The sequence below is a fragment of the Parasteatoda tepidariorum genome, chromosome 7 (genome assembly GCF_982258835.1).
Source record: "Parasteatoda tepidariorum strain Cologne lab strain chromosome 7, Ptep-v5.0, whole genome shotgun sequence".
NCBI classification, from domain to species: domain Eukaryota; kingdom Metazoa; phylum Arthropoda; class Arachnida; order Araneae; family Theridiidae; genus Parasteatoda; species Parasteatoda tepidariorum.
Window position 1 is genome coordinate 58683482 of NC_141761.1, and position 18527 is coordinate 58702008.

Here is an 18527-nt window from a genome sequence, read left to right on the forward strand (position 1 = left end):
AATCAAACGTCATGATTCGCATGAATGTGATTTATGAATTGCGCGTTTCATTAAAGTAATTCTTAAATCACTCATCACAGTTTGCATTAAAATGCTTTCTGAATCGTACAAAGTGATATGCATATAAATGTTTCTTAAATCATGCATCACAATTCTTATTAAAGTGATTTATGAATCACGCAATAGGATTCCTGTTAGAAGGATTTAAGAAATACGCATCGCAACTAGCACAAAGAGGATTTAAGAATTACTGTTTGAAATTCTCATCAAAGTGATTTATGAATCACACATAGCGATTCTTATTTAAGTTTCTTATTGAATCACAAATTTCCTTTTCCATTGTAATGATTACCAACCAGATTACGCATCGAATTTCATATAAAATTAATAGTAAATTGCACATTGTGTTTTGCGTTAAAGTAATCAAAGAATCACACTCCGCGTATTCTGAGGTAATAAAAAGATGTGTTTTTAAATTTTAAACATCTATAATAAATACTATTTTTCAATTAAATCTGATATGTTTCAGTGAATTTTTTTTCTTCAAAAAAATCTCTTAGTTAAAAATCTTTTTGGAGCCTTGACGATTGTAGTGAGCCCAAGCAGGTACCGATAGAGATTCCGATTGTTTGAGAAAAAAATGCAAAATAATTAAATAAATTCTCTCTTAGTTTTAAAAAAAAAATATAACATGAAATTTTGTAATGGGTAATAGATTGAAAATTTTTACGCGTTGCTTTAAAAATGCTTTTTTTTTTATTTTTAAAAAAAATTAAAGGAGGGCAATTCTTTTATTGTCGGTGAAAAATATATATCCTCCTCTCTTTCAATTCGAAATAACATTATTTCGTAAATTTGCCATCATAAGAGAAATCGGTAAACGAAACCCATATTTGGCGTATTTATTTTCATGTTGCCACCAAAAGGGATTCACCAGAAACTCTAAAATGTTCCCTAGCCCACCGTGGGCTTTCCTTTATATTTTAAGAATATAATCTGGCATCTGAAAGAAACTGTATACCGTAAAACGGTCTCAACAACGAACGGTCTTCTGTTTTGAAAATATCAGCTCTAGTGACATATGTCATATTTCTAATGTTAATACAAAATTATTAGAGAATTCTTCAGTGTATATTAATTTTACAAACCGTATTGTAAAGTTACTTAATACATTCGTATCGTAAGTATAATATTATTCCTACTTGCTTTTTTATGCATTAAACCACTCCTTTTGTGTCGTTCTTTTGATAATAATTATTTTTAAATATTTTCTAAAATAATGCTAAAGCATTAATACCCGTATGAATCTAAAGTCTATTATACTCTTTCATTAACAAAAAGCAGTTCTTAATCACAATTATTTTTCCTTTTTGTTTACTTCTTATTTGTTGTCATTATCATTTCGTTAATTGATGATTTTTATTTGTTAATACATTGCTTGTGTCACTATACGTTGTACCTCTGATAGAAACAGGAAAATTAAATACTCTGTTATCTAAATTGTAACCACATGAAATCGTTATATATTTGATGAAAATAACGCAGCTGTGATTATTGTCGTGGGAGTTAAATGGACTTCATAAGGTTGGTTCAAAGAGTGTTTAATTTTGTTACCTGTTGTACCGTCGATGTCTGTGATTTTGAATTCCTTCACTGAAATAAAATTTAGTGTGCATCAAAAACATAAAAAGAAAAAAAATGTTCTTGAATAAAATTAGTTTTATAATATTATTGCTTTGAAAGATGAAACACCAGGATAAAAGGGAGATAATGTCGGGGACGTGGCTGTTCTGCAATAAATTTGTATCTGTATATATCTAATAAAAATATATTTGTTACCTATTTTGGAGAGAAAAGACTAATTGTTTCCATTGATGATAGCGCAATTTTTTTCCTTAAATTTTTATTCAACATCTTATTGCAAATTCCTTAATGGACTGATCATAAGGATGTGGTTCCCAGTAGAGCACCAAAGTGAGGCATTACTGGTTGCTGTCAGTTAGCGGGTGGGTGATCACTTTAATCAGCCTGCGTAAGGACCGAGTGTGTGCGGTATTGGTCCTCGTTAAACTGTTCTACAATAAAGTGCTTGACTTTGAGCGCAGTTACCAAAGCAGGGGAGCTTTCCCCTTTGCATAGGATCAAAATTGCAATAGCATGTCTTCAGCTCATCCTTAGGGATGTTTCCTAAACCGCTGCCAATAGCCCATTGTCCAGCTGTAGTGGCGGCATAAAGAAAAAACCTACCTATCTAATATATAACCTTATAAGGGGGAAGAGCAAATGTCCCTCTCGATCTACATATACAGAGATGCCAATTAGCTGTGCTTCATGGGAATTTTTTTTAGTGGTAGTTAAATTTATGTTTTAATGTTTGATTCTTGACTTATGTAAATTAGATATGAAATAATTTTTTCTACCACTACATATATATAATTAAAAATTTCATGTAAAAAACACAATTTTATTTCAGTTATCTCATGGTAAGCATTTTAAATTTTGCCAAAATCATCTAAAATCTTGCAAGTTTTGGTTTTTAACTCTCTACCACTTAATAAAATATTTCAGAGAAGTCTTAGCAGTTGGCATCCCAACACATAGAGAAAATATAACGCCAACTTATAATTGAAGTATAATGAATTTATTTAAATATTTAGGAAATGACTACTTGCAATCAATAAAGAAAATCTTTGTTGTACATGTTGTCTCTTAAATAATTAAATGAACTGTAAAAGCCCAGAAGCTGCAAGGATCTGTATATGATTTTTCAAAATATTGTATTCATTGTTAGATCGTTTCATTGGATCAAATAAGTTGTCAAGCGAGGTAGAGGCACCTCCTATTTTTAGTATTTCACAGTTACATGTAGGTGATTCCTACTATGGTGGGTGGCAAAAATCTCTGAGGAAGGATTTACAATTGACACTAATTTTGAATGGGCGTTCTATTTGAAATTTATTCAAAATATTCGGAAAATATTTTTCAAAGGGATATTAACCCCTGATAAAATTGAAGATTTACAAGCATTTTACTACTCTAGGCTATACAGGGACACCCCATGGTTTTCACATTTCTCTGTCCATTGGTCATCACCTAAGATCTATCTCTTCCTGAAGGCGTTCCATCCATTTCCTGCCCAGATTATGCCCTTTCAGAAAGACTTCTTCGTAGTTGTAGAAAGATAAATAAAATAAAGATTTATTCCGGGATCATGGATTCTCTGCATTTTGATCTTTCTTTTTTTTTTTTAGTTCTTATCCTAACTTAAAAAATTTGTTTATGTTGATTTATTCTGCACCTTTTTGAAACAATGTACCTATAACATTCGCCATACTCTAGATACGCCACTGATAACGTAGTATATAATTTTTATCTGTAACAGCATACAGTATTAATATTGGACAATCAGTTTAACATATAATTAAATTAAAAAGCTAATCAACAATTTTAAATCTTTATACAGCTTTATATAATTTTTTATTAAAGTTGTAGCTAAAAATTTTCCTCAATTTCAATTAGTTAATTTTTATTTTAAACTCTCATTTAGATATTTTAATATATAGTTTGGTGATAACTTCATAAAAGGCAGTCCTTTCAGATGAACTTTCCAACCCAGTAGTTCTCTTTTCATTTTTTACAATTTGGGTTGACCATTATCAATGTACACAAAATGAGATTGAACATTTACTTATCTGTCATATTGCGAATTAGAAAAGTAACCAGAACTTAAACCAGTTCAGAGAGGGATCCCCTTTGTTATTTTTGATGTTCCCAATCCCCTAAAAATTCCTTGTTCTTTTGTACTTCAGTTTTTTCTGAGGAGAAGAAGTTGGAGTTGGAAATTCTCCCCATCTCTTTTCTCTGAAAATGAAGGTAAAAGAACAAGGGATTTTTAGGGTGTTTGAAACCTCAAGAATAACAAAAGATCACTCACTCAACTAGTTTAACTACTCTATAAAGTGGTCCGAAGATCACTTTTTTAACTGGTTTATTTGTTAAGGATGTTTGACCGTGTAAAGCTATGGGCAGATGGCGCTAAAGTTTAAAATTCATCATAATTCTGGATTACTACTTGCGACTGATTTTTGCATCTAAGCTTTAAAAAAATGCACCATTGATTATTATTTTGAAATGGTTTATTTGTTATATGAAGCAATTTATCAGTGAATCAACTATTAGTAACCATCATTAGTAGGATAATTTTTTTTACTTTTATTATAATTTGAACATCAGAGATTCATTAATATTTAACCAGATACTCATGAATATTTGATTATTTTCTCATCTATTTTAAACTTCTGTATCAGAATGAAATACAACTAACTCTGGAAAATTAAGTCCCTTTATTGAACATAATAAGTTAAGGTTAAAAGTTTAAGTTCATTAAAGTGAACTCTTTTGTAAATTTTCCCTCATATCACTAACCCTTATAGATTATTAAAAATTCTCCGATAATTTTTAAAAAATTGCCACTATAAACAAAGATAATAGTATGATAATTAGTGAGCAAATCTAGCTGGAGTTCGTCACACAAGCACGAGATTTTCCCGACAATTGATAGTATTTCTGACTTTCTAAACTTGATAAATTATTTAAAAAAGTTTTTAAGATAATAATCTCGCCCTTGTTGATATGTTCAAGAATATGCTGTCAACTTAGCTTTCTGATCAATATTTTCAGACTTCTTGTTATTTTCCTTCTGTCATGCCTGACCACAGAGGGATTGATCTCAATTAAATTGCCACTTTGGCTTAGTGAATGGCAATGATGCATAGCCCTCTACAATTTGTAAATTATCTGTCTCCTCTATCCTTTTATATGAAATTGTATTTTTATTTTAAAATTTATGAAGACTTCATGCAACTAAAGAAGAAAAAAAAATTTGGTATATTTCTTGTAATGAAAATTTATTTTTTCCAGGTAAACAAGATGGAAGAAGACAATGAGTTTTTGAAATTGTCCGTTGAGGACAGGTGTCAACATAAACTTTGGAAAGCCAGGCTCAGTGGTTATGAGGACTCCATAAAATTATTTCAACTGCAAGATGATGAAAAAAGCCCAGAATTTACCAAATACCTTGGTCTTCTGAAGAAATTTGTCCTTGATAGTAATGCTATTGCACAAGAGAAAGGTTTATCAGCTGTTTTAGCATTTTTAGAAAATGCTGCATGTGCTCCAAAAACTGCTAATGAAGTAATGAGTGGACTTGTAAGCAAATGTTTTTCATCTCCTAGAGCCAAAACTCGAGAATTAGCATTAGAAATAACTTTAATGTACATAGAACTTGAAAAACAGGATGTTGTACTTGAAGAACTCATTAAAGGTTTAGAAAACAAGTCTCCAAAAGTTGTTGCTGCTTCCATTGTTGCAGTGCGTGAAGCTCTGCACGCTTTTGGATCAAAAGTAATACCTGTAAAATCTTTTTTGAAAACCTTATTCAAGCTTTTTGAAGATAGAGATAAAACTGTTCGAGAAGAATCTAAACAGTTATGTATTGAGATATATAGATGGGTAGGTGAAGCTATCAAACCTCAGATGGCATCTTTAAAACCAGTAACATTAACAGAGTTGGAAAATGAATTTAAAAACATAGCTGGGGAAGTACCAGTTCCTACCCGTTATTTGAAATCTGAACAAGCTAAAATTAAAAAGAGACAAGAAGCTGGTGAACCAATACAGTCACAAGTCACAGAAAAACCAATACCCGTACAAATTGATCCATATGATTTGATGTCAGAGGTTGAAATATTGTCAAAATTACCGAAGAATTTCTATGAACTGTGTGAGGCAAAAAAATGGCAAGAACGTAAAGAAGCTCTTGAGGCATTGTTGCAGCTGACTACTAATGTTAAGTTAGAGTCAGGTGATTATGGTGATCTTGTTAGAATGTTGAAGAAACTTATTGGTAAAGATTCTAATATTTTAGTTGTGGCTTTGGCTACGAAGTGTTTAACGAATTTAGTCTTGGGCTTAAGAAAAAAATTTCAACCATATTCTTCAGCTTGCATTCCAACTATATTTGAAAAATTCAAAGAGAAAAAACAAAATGTAGTAGTTGCTCTTCGTGAAGCAATTGATGCACTTTATAGCATTACTTCTTTTGATCCTATGTTGGAAGATATTCAATCAGCCTTGGATAATAAAAACCCTCAAGTCAAAGCAGAGACATGCGCATTTTTGACTCGTTGTTTTTGCAGTTGTTCTTCGTCTCAATTGAATAAAAAATTGCTTAAAACATTTATTGCATGCTTGCTAAAAACTTTAAATGATACTGATGCTGTTGTTCGAGAAAATTCAGCTGAAACTTTAGGGACTGCTTTAAAAGTAGCTGGAGAGAAAAATATGTCAGTATTTTTAGGAGATGTAGATGCTATAAAAATGGCCAAAATCAAAGATTTTTGTGACAAAGCTGTTGTAACTTCAAAACCAGAAATAATAACTGAGAAGAAGCCACCTGCTCCTGTTAAACCTTCTAAGGTAGAAGAGAGTGTTAAACCTGTGACTGGGGGGATAAAAAAGCCAGCTTCTGCTGGAGCAATCAGAAGTAAACCCCCCTCTAATACTCCTCGCTCTGCTCCTGTACGCACAGGTGCTAGTAAAAAACCAGTTGCAGAAACTAATGTGCAAGAATTTAAAGAGCAAGACCTTTCAGATGAAGCAGTTTTAGAGCAAATTGCAGAAATTATACCTCAAGAAATTATAAATGGACTTAGCAGCTCAAATTGGAAAGATAGATTAGCTTCAATTGAAAAATTTTCTGAAATAACTCAGCAACTTCAAAAAGGATCCATTCCTGCTCAATGCCTAATTAAACTCTTGGCTAAAAAACCGGGTTTTAAGGATAATAATTTTCAAGTTTTGAAACTCCGATTTGAAATATTAACCTACATTGCAGAAAATGGGAAAATTTCACACGTAGCTGTCGAGAGTTGCTTATCAGATGTTGTGGATAAAATAGGCGATGCTAAAACTGGTGTTCATTCAGGGCTAGCTTTGACAGCATTGGCTGGAGCTACTAGTCTTGAGTATATCAGCCTTGAAGTTTTAAACATTGCTTTTAACCAAAAAAATCCAAAGAACCAAACTGAAGCTTTAATTTGGCTTTCAAATGCTATAAAACAATTTGGCTTGAAATTACAAATTAAAGAAATAATTGAGCATTTGAAGAAAGCCTTCTCTTCAACTAATCCAGCTGTGAGAAATGCTGCTTTGGTTGTTGTAGGCACAATGTACATGTATGTTGGGAAAACTTTGCGATCATTTTTCGAAAATGAAAAGCCTACTTTGTTGCAACAAATCGATGCTGAATTTGAAAAACTGAGTGATGTAAGACCTCCAACTCCTGTTAAAGGAAAAGTTCCAAAAAATGATGGGTCAGGGGATGCTTCAGAAAATACAAAATCTTCTGGACAAGTCAACCTTGCTGATTTACTGCCTAGAGTTGATATCAGCAATCAAATTACATCACAATTACTCTCGGACCTTTCTGATAAAGACTGGCATCTTAGAAGTGAAGCTTTGCAGAAACTTTCCACTATTATTTCTGATGCTAAATTTGTAACTCCAAATTTAGGTGATTTGCCAAATGCTTTAAAATTACGAATGACTGAGACCAATAAAAGATTGGCTATTCAAGCACTAGGTATATGTGAGTTGTTAGGAACAGCACTTGGAGTTCATACTTCTAAACAGATTAGAAACTTTGCACCTGCAATACTAACATGTCTTGGAGATAGCAAACCAAATGTGAGAACTCCAGCAATGCAGTGCTTAAACACATGGATGGATCAGTGTCCTTTGTCTAATTTATTTGAAGGGGAGATGTTATATGATGCTCTAAAGGCTGAAAACCCTTTTTTGAGAGCAGAATTATTTGGATGGCTAACTGAAAAGTTGCCTACTGTTACAGCTCTTCCCTCTGCTGAACTGAATCTTTGTGTTCCTATTTTATTAACTTGTTTAGAAGATCGTAATGTAGATGTGCGAAAAAAAGCATCTGAATGTGTGTTACCCTATATGATTCATGTTGGTTATGAGTCAATGTCAAGAGCTGCCTCTAAATTGAAGCCAGCATCAAAAACTACTGTGGTTGCTCAGTTGGATAAAGTACGCCAAAGTTTACCTGCAAAGCCAAATGCTAAATCTAAACCAACTAAACAAGCTGCGGTTTCTAACAGTCGTTTATCTCCTCCACAGGTAGGAAATGATGATGGGGAAAAAAATAAAATGAAGCGCAGTACTTCTAAATCTAAACTTAGCCTGAAACCTCCATCAACTGTATCGAAAAGCAAAAAGGAGGAAGAAATCGATACATCTCCACCATTGGTTGCTAATAATATGAAGGAACAAAGATTGGCTGATGAAAAAGCTCTTAAAGTTTTAAAATGGAACTTTACGAATCCTAGGGAGGAATTTTATGTTCAGTTAAAGGACCAAATGATTGCTGCCAACTGGAATAAAACAATAATCTCTCATTGTTTTCACAATGATTTTAAATTTCACATAAAAGCTATTGATTTATTAATTGAATCGGTAGAAAATAATTTAGAGGCTTCAGCAGCTAATTTGGATTTGATTTTGAAATGGCTTGCTCTGAGATTTTTCGATACTAATCCTAGTGTCTTGATTAAAAGCTTGGAATATCTGCAAGTTTTGTTTCAAGCGCTTTTAGAAGTTAATTACCACTTGCTTGAACCTGAGGCTGCATCTTTTGTTCCTTATTTAATATTAAAAATCGGAGATTCTAAAGATACTGTACGCAAAGGTGTTAGAGAAATAATCAAATCAATTACAAAAATATATCCTTACAGTAAACTGTTTTCTTATATCATGCAAGGTTTAAGCTCAAAAAATGCAAGACAGAGAGCAGAATGCCTAGAAGAGTTGGGCTCCATGATTGAATTATATGGTTTAGGTGTTTGCCAACCTTCACCCGCTGTTGCATTAAAAGAAATTGCTCGTCAGATATCTGATAGAGATAACAGTGTGAGAAATGCAGCTTTAAATTGTGTTGTTCAAGCTTATTTTATAGATGGAGAAAAGGTATATAAATATGTCGGACAGTTATCTGACAAAGATTTAAGCTTGCTTGAAGAGAGGATAAAAAGAAGCTTGAAAACGAAAGCCAACAAACCTGTTGATACAACCATTCCGCCATCAACACCCAAAGCAATTCCTCAAACCAATTTGAATGCTTCTCGAACTTATGCTGCAAATGAGTCAAAAATAACTCAACCTACAGTATCATCTATGCCTGGTCCTCTCAGGTTAGATACTGAAGATATTGAACAGATGTTTAGACCCAAAGAGCCTTCTGCACTCGTACCTGGTCTTATTCATGTAAATGCAGATGAAATTTTAAATTTACCAGATATACAATTACCTCGATCTAGACTACGGCCTCCAACCACATCTCTAAAATTATTGAATAATTCTGCTGAGATAGAAACAGCTGTAAATCTGGTTATGGCCCAATTGACTGCTCAAGACATATCTGTTGTTAAAGAGGCATTTATTCAGATAGAAGAAGTTTTAAAACAGAATGATCAAGCAGTAAGAGTTCTAGGTTCCAGAGTGGATCAACTTCTTGTAATGGGTGCCATGCAGTATCGATATGCTCATAACAAGCATATGGCTGATGAAAATATTTGCAAAGCTGATGTTATTTCCTTGTACAGATGTGTAACATTAGCTCTAGTAACACTATTTGATAATCCTGATCTTGCTAAAAAAGCTAGTAGGGATGTACTCAGAGACTTAATTCCACATCTTATCACTGTTATGCTTGACGAGCGCCTCGAGGATCTTCAAGAAGGTGCTCAAGTAATAAAGGTGATAAATGTTTTAATCATGCGCATCCTTATGAAGTCTAACCCAACGCATGTTTTAAGTGCATTAGTTAAGTTGTTGCATGATTGTGTTGGTAGTTCTAATGTGTCTGATCGCTTTACAGATCTTGTGATGAAATGCCTCTGGAAAATGATTCGAACAATTCCACAAGTGATCAATGATTTAAATATTGATAGGATTTTATTAGATGTCCATGTGTTTCTTAAAGCATTTCCGTCTTCATCATGGAAAGAGAAACAATATGATACTCCCATAAGGACTGTTAAAACTATTCTCTTTAAATTGGTAGAAATTAAAAATGATGACATAATGAAACATTTATCATTAGTAACTGATCGGCAGGAATCTGATCTTGTCAATTACTTGCAAAAACTTATTACTCGCAAGAAAGTGGACAATAGAAGATCCTTGAACAAAAACATGTCTCAAGATGACAATATTGGACTTAATAACAATCACAAGCGAAATCGAGCATCACCATTAAAACTTTCAAAATCTACTCATGAAGCTTTAACTGAAATATTTAAGAAGATTGGCTGCAAAGAGCAAACTAAAGAAGGTCTTGCAGAACTGTACGAGTTTACTCAAAAACATCCCGAAGCAGATATTGAACCCTACCTTAAAACCTCATCTGATTTTTTTCAAAATTATATTCGTCAAGGAATTCAACAACTGGAGAAAGAAAAAGGCTCTATCAAGTATAAGCCAGATTCTCCTCTTGCTTTCTCGGGCAAAACCGAAGAAATTGCTGGTTGGAATTCTAATTTTCCTAATAAGTACGCTACATTCACCAAAGGTAAGCTGAATTCACAAACGTGGGAAATATTTCCACCGGTTCCTCCTCCTACGGTTGACACTACACCAATGGATCTGGTTGAATGGCTGAAGAGTGTTGTTGCTCGTTTGGGGATGGACACATCTAAGTATGATGATCCTGCTTTTCTTGATAGAGTGTGTGGTAATGGAAATCAGGGGCCTGTGTCTGATGAGGAAATTGCAAAAATACATTCTGATGTTGAAAGATATCAAAAGATGTTGGGTGAATTGAGAAAGTCACTGTAATTGTAGCTGCCAAAAGAGAACTAATTTTCCATCAAATCCCTAGTTTTATAATGTAGCTATGTTTTATGTAGTGTGATGCAGCCAATGTAATGTATTATAAATTTTTTCTAATAACCCATTAACAACTGAGATTTAGATTTTTAACATTGTTTAAATCCATTTTAAGTTATTACCATCTGTATGAAAGCACATTGAGTTTGTGTTTAATCGTAAGTTTATTTGCATTGTTAAGGAGAATACCTGTTAATTGAATTTAATAATACAGAAATATAATTAAACTAATTTTCCTTTTTTTAAAAAAAATTGCTTGAAATTGGTTTTTATATACAAAAATAATATACAAAACAAAATCATATCGATACAGAGGTAAACAATTATTTTGTCAAGGAAAATCTAACTGCAGTTAATGGGTTAATATTTTGCTTGGCTTGTAAATACTAATTTAATAATTGACACAGTATTTTATTAGTCTTCCTTTAAAATGTTTTTTTTTTAAATATCTTTTATGAATAACGTTTTAACTGTTTTTTTTTTTTTTTTTTTTAAAAACTATGCTATAACTTATTTTCTCTCCTTTTTTATGTGATAAACCTCTAGTGTGTTCCTAAACTAAAAAGTGTTTTTTTATTAATAAATTTTTACAGTTTTGTTAAAGATTAAACTTTTTTGAGGTTAATATTTTTTAAAAAAATGAACGTTTCCATTTTTTAAAGCATTTGGATTGCACTTAAAAAATTACAGTTTTTCTGTGTGTACGAATATTGAGCTTTCTTAAAATTAGCTGTAGTTTAGATTAATGTTCCAATATCCTATTTGTAAATAGTCTAACATTATAAGCAGTCTTACATTCAGAATTATGATGAATATTCTGGGATCTCAGTTTCATTTCTTAATTTTTTTTCTTTTCTTATTTAACTACATTTGTGAAAAACCTATTTATATTAATATAATGCTACTTAATGTTATTCTTATTTATTGCTTTGAACTTGAATGGTGACAAAATTCTATGCATACATTTCAGAATTACATAAAATTTTATTTAAAACAATTTCTATATGTTTAGTTATGTATGAATAATAAATTGATTTAATTAATGTTAAGGTTCATAATTTAACAAAGTTGCCCAGAAAGGTTAAAACGAATGAAGAACAAGAAGTTAGAAAGTTTTTTGCTAAAAATGTTGAAGGTTTTCTTAATTTTGAAGTATATTGTAAGCACATACTAAAATTTATAGATTGAATAAGTGTTTTTAAAGAACAAAGTTATAAAACTGAAATAACGTTCTTTAGAAAGCGATTTAAGTACAGACATGAAAAACTTCAGGTCAACGAATTTCATGTCTGCTTATTTTTAAGAAATGATAGAATTTAAGTTTCTGATTTCAAAGCTTAAAATTTATCTTAATGTTATTATGAAGAGTTATTTTTGTGACAAATGATCTTTTTCTGATGTACAATTACATGAATGGAAGAAATTTTTCAAATCATTTAAATTAAATAGTCGCAATTAGCCAATAAATAACAGAAAGACTCTGGTATCAAGCTGAAATTAAAAGCAAATTAACCCATTAAACACTGATAAACTACACTGAATAGATTAAATTTATTCATGTCTATTTATACATAAAAAAAAATATTTAAAAGAATCTTTATTTGGTTTGAAGACATGATATAGCTTTAAAATGGGAGACTTGCTGTTTTACAGCGTTAAAATGTCAAGTGTCTCATTTCGGGATTCTTTCCAATTAACTGCTGTAAAACTCATAAAAATATTTCTTGACGTCTGTTTATTATTATGTAAAAACAGAAGTAGTATTTTTAACATTTAGCGACTCTAAAATTTCTCAAAAAAGATTAATAACTATTTCTTCATTTTTTACTTTGAAAATGAAGAAGATTGTCTTGCTTAAATTTGAACAAAATGTAGAATCTATAAAAAAAGAATTAAAGTATGCAAACAATGATTTTAACTTGATTAAAGATTTCCGAAATGGAAGAACATGGTGCTTATTGGGTTAAACAAAAGTTTATAAATATATTCTTATTGTATTTTATCAGATTATTATAATCTTTTAGGTAATTAAAATACAGTCTGGTGTTTAAATCAATTAATATGTTTAGAAAAAGGGAAAATTTTTCATATAAATTAGTTTGATTTTTTATGTAAAATCTGCTAATTTCTGATGCATAAATGTATTAAAATGTAAATATATACTGTTTGTTTATTATAAGCATTATTTATTTTAGATTAATGAAATGTTTAATATTTGTTAAATCTAGCTTATAAATTTCAGGTGCCTTTCTATTAAAGTATTCAATATAAAAAACTGTAAATAATGCTTTATTTTTAAAAAAGAAATATCAATCTCATAGGAAAGAATTGGTTTTTAGAACTTGTGTTTGTTCTTTTTCGTAACCCACATGTTTATCATTTATTTTTAATTCGTCTTTCATAATTATTTTGTTTTTTACTGCATTGTTTTGTACCATATCTAAATCAGTGTAAATATTTTACCCGTAATAAAAGAGCCGGAATCTAAAGAGTGTTTTGACTATGTTTTCATTTTGAATTTATTTGCTTTAATGAAATTAGTAAATATTGACTGCAAAGCTGCCAATTTTTATGCTTTTTGGGGAATATTCATATTTTTTTTTAATTTGAGGAAAAGCCTTACTCTGCAACTGATATTTTTCTGTTTTCATCATGTTCTTCAAAGCAGCACGTAATTTTGATAAAAACTTTCTTTAAAGTGTATTAATTGGCAATCGTGTGTTTAACATTCGGTTATTGATGAACAAAAATTTTAAATTGCATCTAGTGGTTCACTATTTCAAACTTTTTGGGATGTATGTTATTTTCTGAGATAGAAAACTCAATTAACAATTCCACATTAAGACAATTAACAATTTTATTATTATTATACAATAGCTCTATTGTGAGTTGTTTTAGTACTCCATTATTAAAATTGTAGTGGAAACTGTTTTAACCTTCTATTTAACTAAATAATTCTTAAATTACAAATACTATATTTTATTATTATTTTGCGATAAAATAGGATATATTATACCCAAGTAGAATAAAAGAAAATTATATATATATATATTAGTTTGCCGTTTTAAAAAAAAATAGTCTGGTATTTGGTTCCCACTACGAAGCTAGCTGTAAGTATAGACAGCCCTGGGTGGAGGGTCACAGTTTTCACACCTTCAATTGATGACATCAACTGAGGGAATTGCTATAATGTTGAATCTTGTATTGGAATATTCTTGTGCAAATGAGAGAAGCCTCTTAACTTGGAAATTAAACCGAAGATTTTATGTGGTTTGAGTGATGGGATTTTTAAAAAATCAGTGATTTAAGCAAAGTACAGAATACCATCTAGTACTCTTTCAACAGTTTTAATATAATAGAGAATGCAGATGATAATTTTTGTCCTCAAAATGGAACCACATAACTGTTGTGTTATTTCAACGGAAGAAATAATAAAGGCGGAAATCGTTGAATATGGTGATTTATTGCGCTATATGTGGTTGCACAGAAAAGATTTTTTTAAGACATATCTCGGGCATTTCACAGGTAAGTTAATTTATCATTTTTTAGATTTACAATTATTACTAGTTCTTTCACAATATGCCTTTTCAGTTGAAATTTTTTTTTTCTTTTCCAATTATACAAGCACATGAAAAATTAGAGAATATTATCAGAAATATTAAAGCTGTTTAACTTTATCATAGCAGGAAGTTAAAATAAGAAAATTAAAAAGGTGAAATTTTGAGGCGATTCAACATCGGTTCAAAAATCCTTTCTTGTAAAATTTTCAAAAATTATAAATACCTCGAAAAATATCTATAATACTACAAGATACAGTAATATTGTAAAATCTATTGGATTAAAATTGTTTTCTATTTACTTTAATACTATTTAAAAATCAATAAAAATACTAATATATAGTGCTGTAACAAAAAGAGCATCCAATGCTTTTGTGAACTTATCTGAATCAGATTGTAATAAGTTTTATCATGAGATATATTTTAAAAATATTTTAAGCTTTAAAAAAATTAAACTTTTCTTACTTTTGTAAAAATTTTACTGAAGTACAGTTTATACACATTAAAAACTTGGAATTCTAAAATTTGTTATCTATTGAAGTTTTGCATACCTGCCAAGTCTTCTGTTTACCCGTATATTCTTCGTATTTGTTGAAATTAAAATTTTTTTAAAAACATGGCGATAAAATATCCACTGATGGCAAAAATACTTCTCTTATTCCTCAACAGTTAGTGCTATAGCCAGCACTGCAGTATATTGAGTTGTTGGTTATTATAAATAATGGTTTAAAAAAATATTGTTTAGATTAAGATTTATATACAAATTTTTTACTTCGCTAAATGTAAAAGCATATATTATTTCAAATTTCTCTTTTGAACTGAAATGATTATGTATGATGTCGCTAGTAAAATCTTTGTTATTTTATTTCTCCAATGTTGGCAGGTATGGTTTTGTCAAAAAATGATTGTCTAGTTCACTTTTCTGCTAATTTTAACGTTTCTGAAGCTTTCATTCATTACTTGTTTAAGTACAAAAAGCAGGGTGCATAGCGTTTTTAAAAAGTGCTTAAAGGTGCTTATTTTCGTTTTTTAAAAGCCCTTAAAGGTGCTTTTTTCATTGAGAGTTTTTAAAAAGTGCTTAATTTTCCCCTTTTCAAAATGAGATTTTTTCCTTACCATGTTAATTTTCGCTAGGAGTTATGAAAAAAGACACAGTTCACATTGTTCTATTCAACATTTTCACAATTAATTTAACCCCAATCTATTTCGGCTAATTGTCAGTCCCTAGCGTATGAGAACGCCATTCGTTTTACATGATTCTAAATTTCATGATTTTTGACAATTGTCTAAAACAACAAAAGGTTCTTTTTTGAAATGACAATTAAACCATCAATTGTCAAACACTTTCCAACCCTGCCTAGTTGTGATATTTTTTTTAAAGTGCTTAAAAATATTTTTTGTTGAATAATTTGGCTACGCACCCTGAAACATGAATCACTCATTTGTTAGATGATGCTCTTCTTTCTCTCCCAAAATTGCTGAATGAAAGGGAACAACCTGACTGTAGTGACTCAGATGTTTGGGATGAACAGAGGGAAATATAACAGGGCTGTTTTCTGTTATATGATACTACGAAATAGATTTTACTACCTTTCGTCATACAAGGTTCAACTGTATATTCAAATTTAGGTGGGATAATTTTGTGTTGGTTTAAAAGAAGAAAAAAAAAAATACAGATTAATGATACTTAGTGAAATGGCACTTAGTTATGAAAGGACTTAATGCCTTGAACTATTACTAACATTGTTTCCTTGTTTTAAATTTAATACATAGATGTATAAATTTTAATTTAGAAAAATAACTATCCACTGCTTGATTCCAAATTCAATCTCTTAGAAAGGGAGAAAATAGAATAATATTCCTCAACATAAATAATTGAAACTCCACTTAGGTCCTTATCTGTGTTTACAGGTCTATATGCCTTTTGCGTTCTGCAATAATCAGCTTAAAAACCTCGTGTTAAAATACAATATTGATTGTTAACTCAAGGTATTTCATGTAAAATGCTATTCCACATTGGGAAATTTTGCATTAACAAGGTTTGATTTTATCAAATTTTGGTTACTCAAAGAAAAAGTAAAAATGTCAAATCATACAGTCAAACAGCACAGGAATGTACACTGTTTATTAGCTCTGGTAATATTTGTTACTACAATATAATAATTATTTAGTTAACAGAGAATTAAAAATAGCTGCATTAAATACATGACTGTTTTAGAATACTAAAACATATTAAAATTTTTTTAACATGAAATGAAAAAAAAAAAAATGCTCAACAACATAATATTAAACAACACAGGAATACACTATTTATTAGTTCTAGTAGTTATTTCAAAAGAATTATTTATTTTAATATTTAGTTAAAGAATTAAAAATAGTTGTATTAAATACTGTTACAATATACTAAATTAAATACATTTTTTTTTATAAAATGCTTATCGAAATTTTAAGGCACACTAATTACAATAGTTAAAAAACACATTTATAAAAATGCGTATATAAATAATTGAGCACCATGTGTTAAGTCACATTACATAAAAAAGTTTTATTTTTAATCAAAATATGTATGATGTATCAAATTATTAAAAAAATTGTTTATAAAAACTTTTCACAATAGTGAAACTTTAAATGGATTACTAGCTCCAAGATGGGTACACAAATGCTATTTTTTTTTTAAACATTGTTTTCTATGATTATACATAAGAGAAAAGAAGCTCTTTTTTGAATTCCTATGACAGATAAAAATGAAAGACTAAAAGCTGTGCATTGCAATCTAATTCTGGCATAGTAATTTTTTAAAAATAATAAACTATTTAATAAAGGAAAATGTACAAAAACTTAAATATAACAAAAAATGAACCGGTCGATGTGATGTACAAGAAAATATACATACTGTCAAATAGTTAACTTTCGTGCTATTAATACTAGTTCTGTTTAGTATAAGGCACACTCTTAGAACAATAGTGACAAAATAATGGAAAATTTTTTACAACAAATTTCAGCTCAACATTTGAAATCCTTGAGTTCCAGCATCTCTCAGCTTCCAAACTCCAATTTTGCAATCACTAAAATCAACATATAGGGTTAATGACAAGGTTAAATTCTGATTAAAAAAATAATACTAAATAAAATAATAATACTCAGATCTTTTTTAAAATTCAAATCAAGTTTTCTTTTTACTAATAAATGTTACTAACACTGATAAATGTACTACTAATGCTTAATATTATTTAAAAACAATATAACCAAAATACTTAATATTTCTAACTGGTTAAAATTATTATATAATTATTGCAAACTAATCACTGCATAAACAAAATCGCAGTTATTTTTGTACAACACCATTTTGCAAAGATAAAAACCCAATTGTAGATTAGATAAATTAATTTAGATCAGGAAACATAATAACATTACTCTAGTCTTTTTAAAAAATTTAAATACTGAAACAACGTATTTAATAAGTTTCAAAAGTACTTTTCATTTAAAAATAAATGGCTGTAGTTAAAATATGTTAGTTAAACAGCAAATCATTTTGCATACAGCTAGTGGAAAATCATATTTTATAAATTTCATGTCACTTTTTTTAATCACACTAAATAGTTTTTTTTTACATCAAAGCATCATCTTAAGCATCAAAGGAATTATAATTTACGTACAATCAGCTCTAAATAAAACCTTCAATGTCAAAAGTCCTCCTTAAGACTTTATAAATTACAATAAATATTTTCGACTTAAAACAATGATTTCTAAAGAAAAGAAACAACAACAAAAAACGAAAATCAAAATTTCTCCCTGAATCAAAGCTAATATAAAACAAAACTGTAAACCTTCCATGAATCAGAATTAATAAACAAAAATCTTAAATTTTCACTTTAGGGCTAATATGAAACAAAATCTTACCTTTCAAAGTCATTTTTCTTTTAAAAATAAAAAAATACTGCAATTCGTTCATATTTTGTCTATCAAATTTTGAATAAAAAGTATTTACTGTTCTAAACTGAAATTTAA

General features: G+C 29.8%; 2 protein-coding genes across 2 annotated transcripts in view; one reads left to right on the forward strand and one right to left on the reverse strand.

Annotated features, from left to right (window-relative positions):
• Positions 1 to 936: 936 nt before the first annotated feature.
• msps (msps cytoskeleton-associated protein 5) lies at positions 937 to 13451 on the forward strand. Its single transcript, XM_016070756.4, has 2 exons — positions 937 to 1180; positions 4921 to 13451. The coding sequence occupies exon 2, from the start codon at positions 4930 to 4932 to the stop codon at positions 10909 to 10911; it is 5982 nt and encodes a 1993-aa protein (XP_015926242.1). The 5' UTR covers positions 937 to 1180; positions 4921 to 4929; the 3' UTR covers positions 10912 to 13451.
• A 3164-nt stretch (positions 13452 to 16615) lies between these two features.
• The window catches only part of LOC107453803 (kinesin-like protein KIF21A), a 62271-nt gene continuing 60359 nt past the window's right edge, over positions 16616 to 18527 (reverse strand). Inside the window, exon 35 of the mRNA XM_016070760.4 lies at positions 16616 to 17584. Coding sequence (XP_015926246.2) covers positions 17518 to 17584 — 67 coding nt within the window. The 3' untranslated portion in view covers positions 16616 to 17517. The remainder of the gene's footprint in view (positions 17585 to 18527) is intronic.

Excerpts from the sequence above, each read along its gene's own strand:
- msps (XM_016070756.4), top strand. The coding sequence starts at position 4,930 with ATGGAAGAAGACAATGAGTTTTTGAAATTGTCCGTTGAGGACAGGTGT.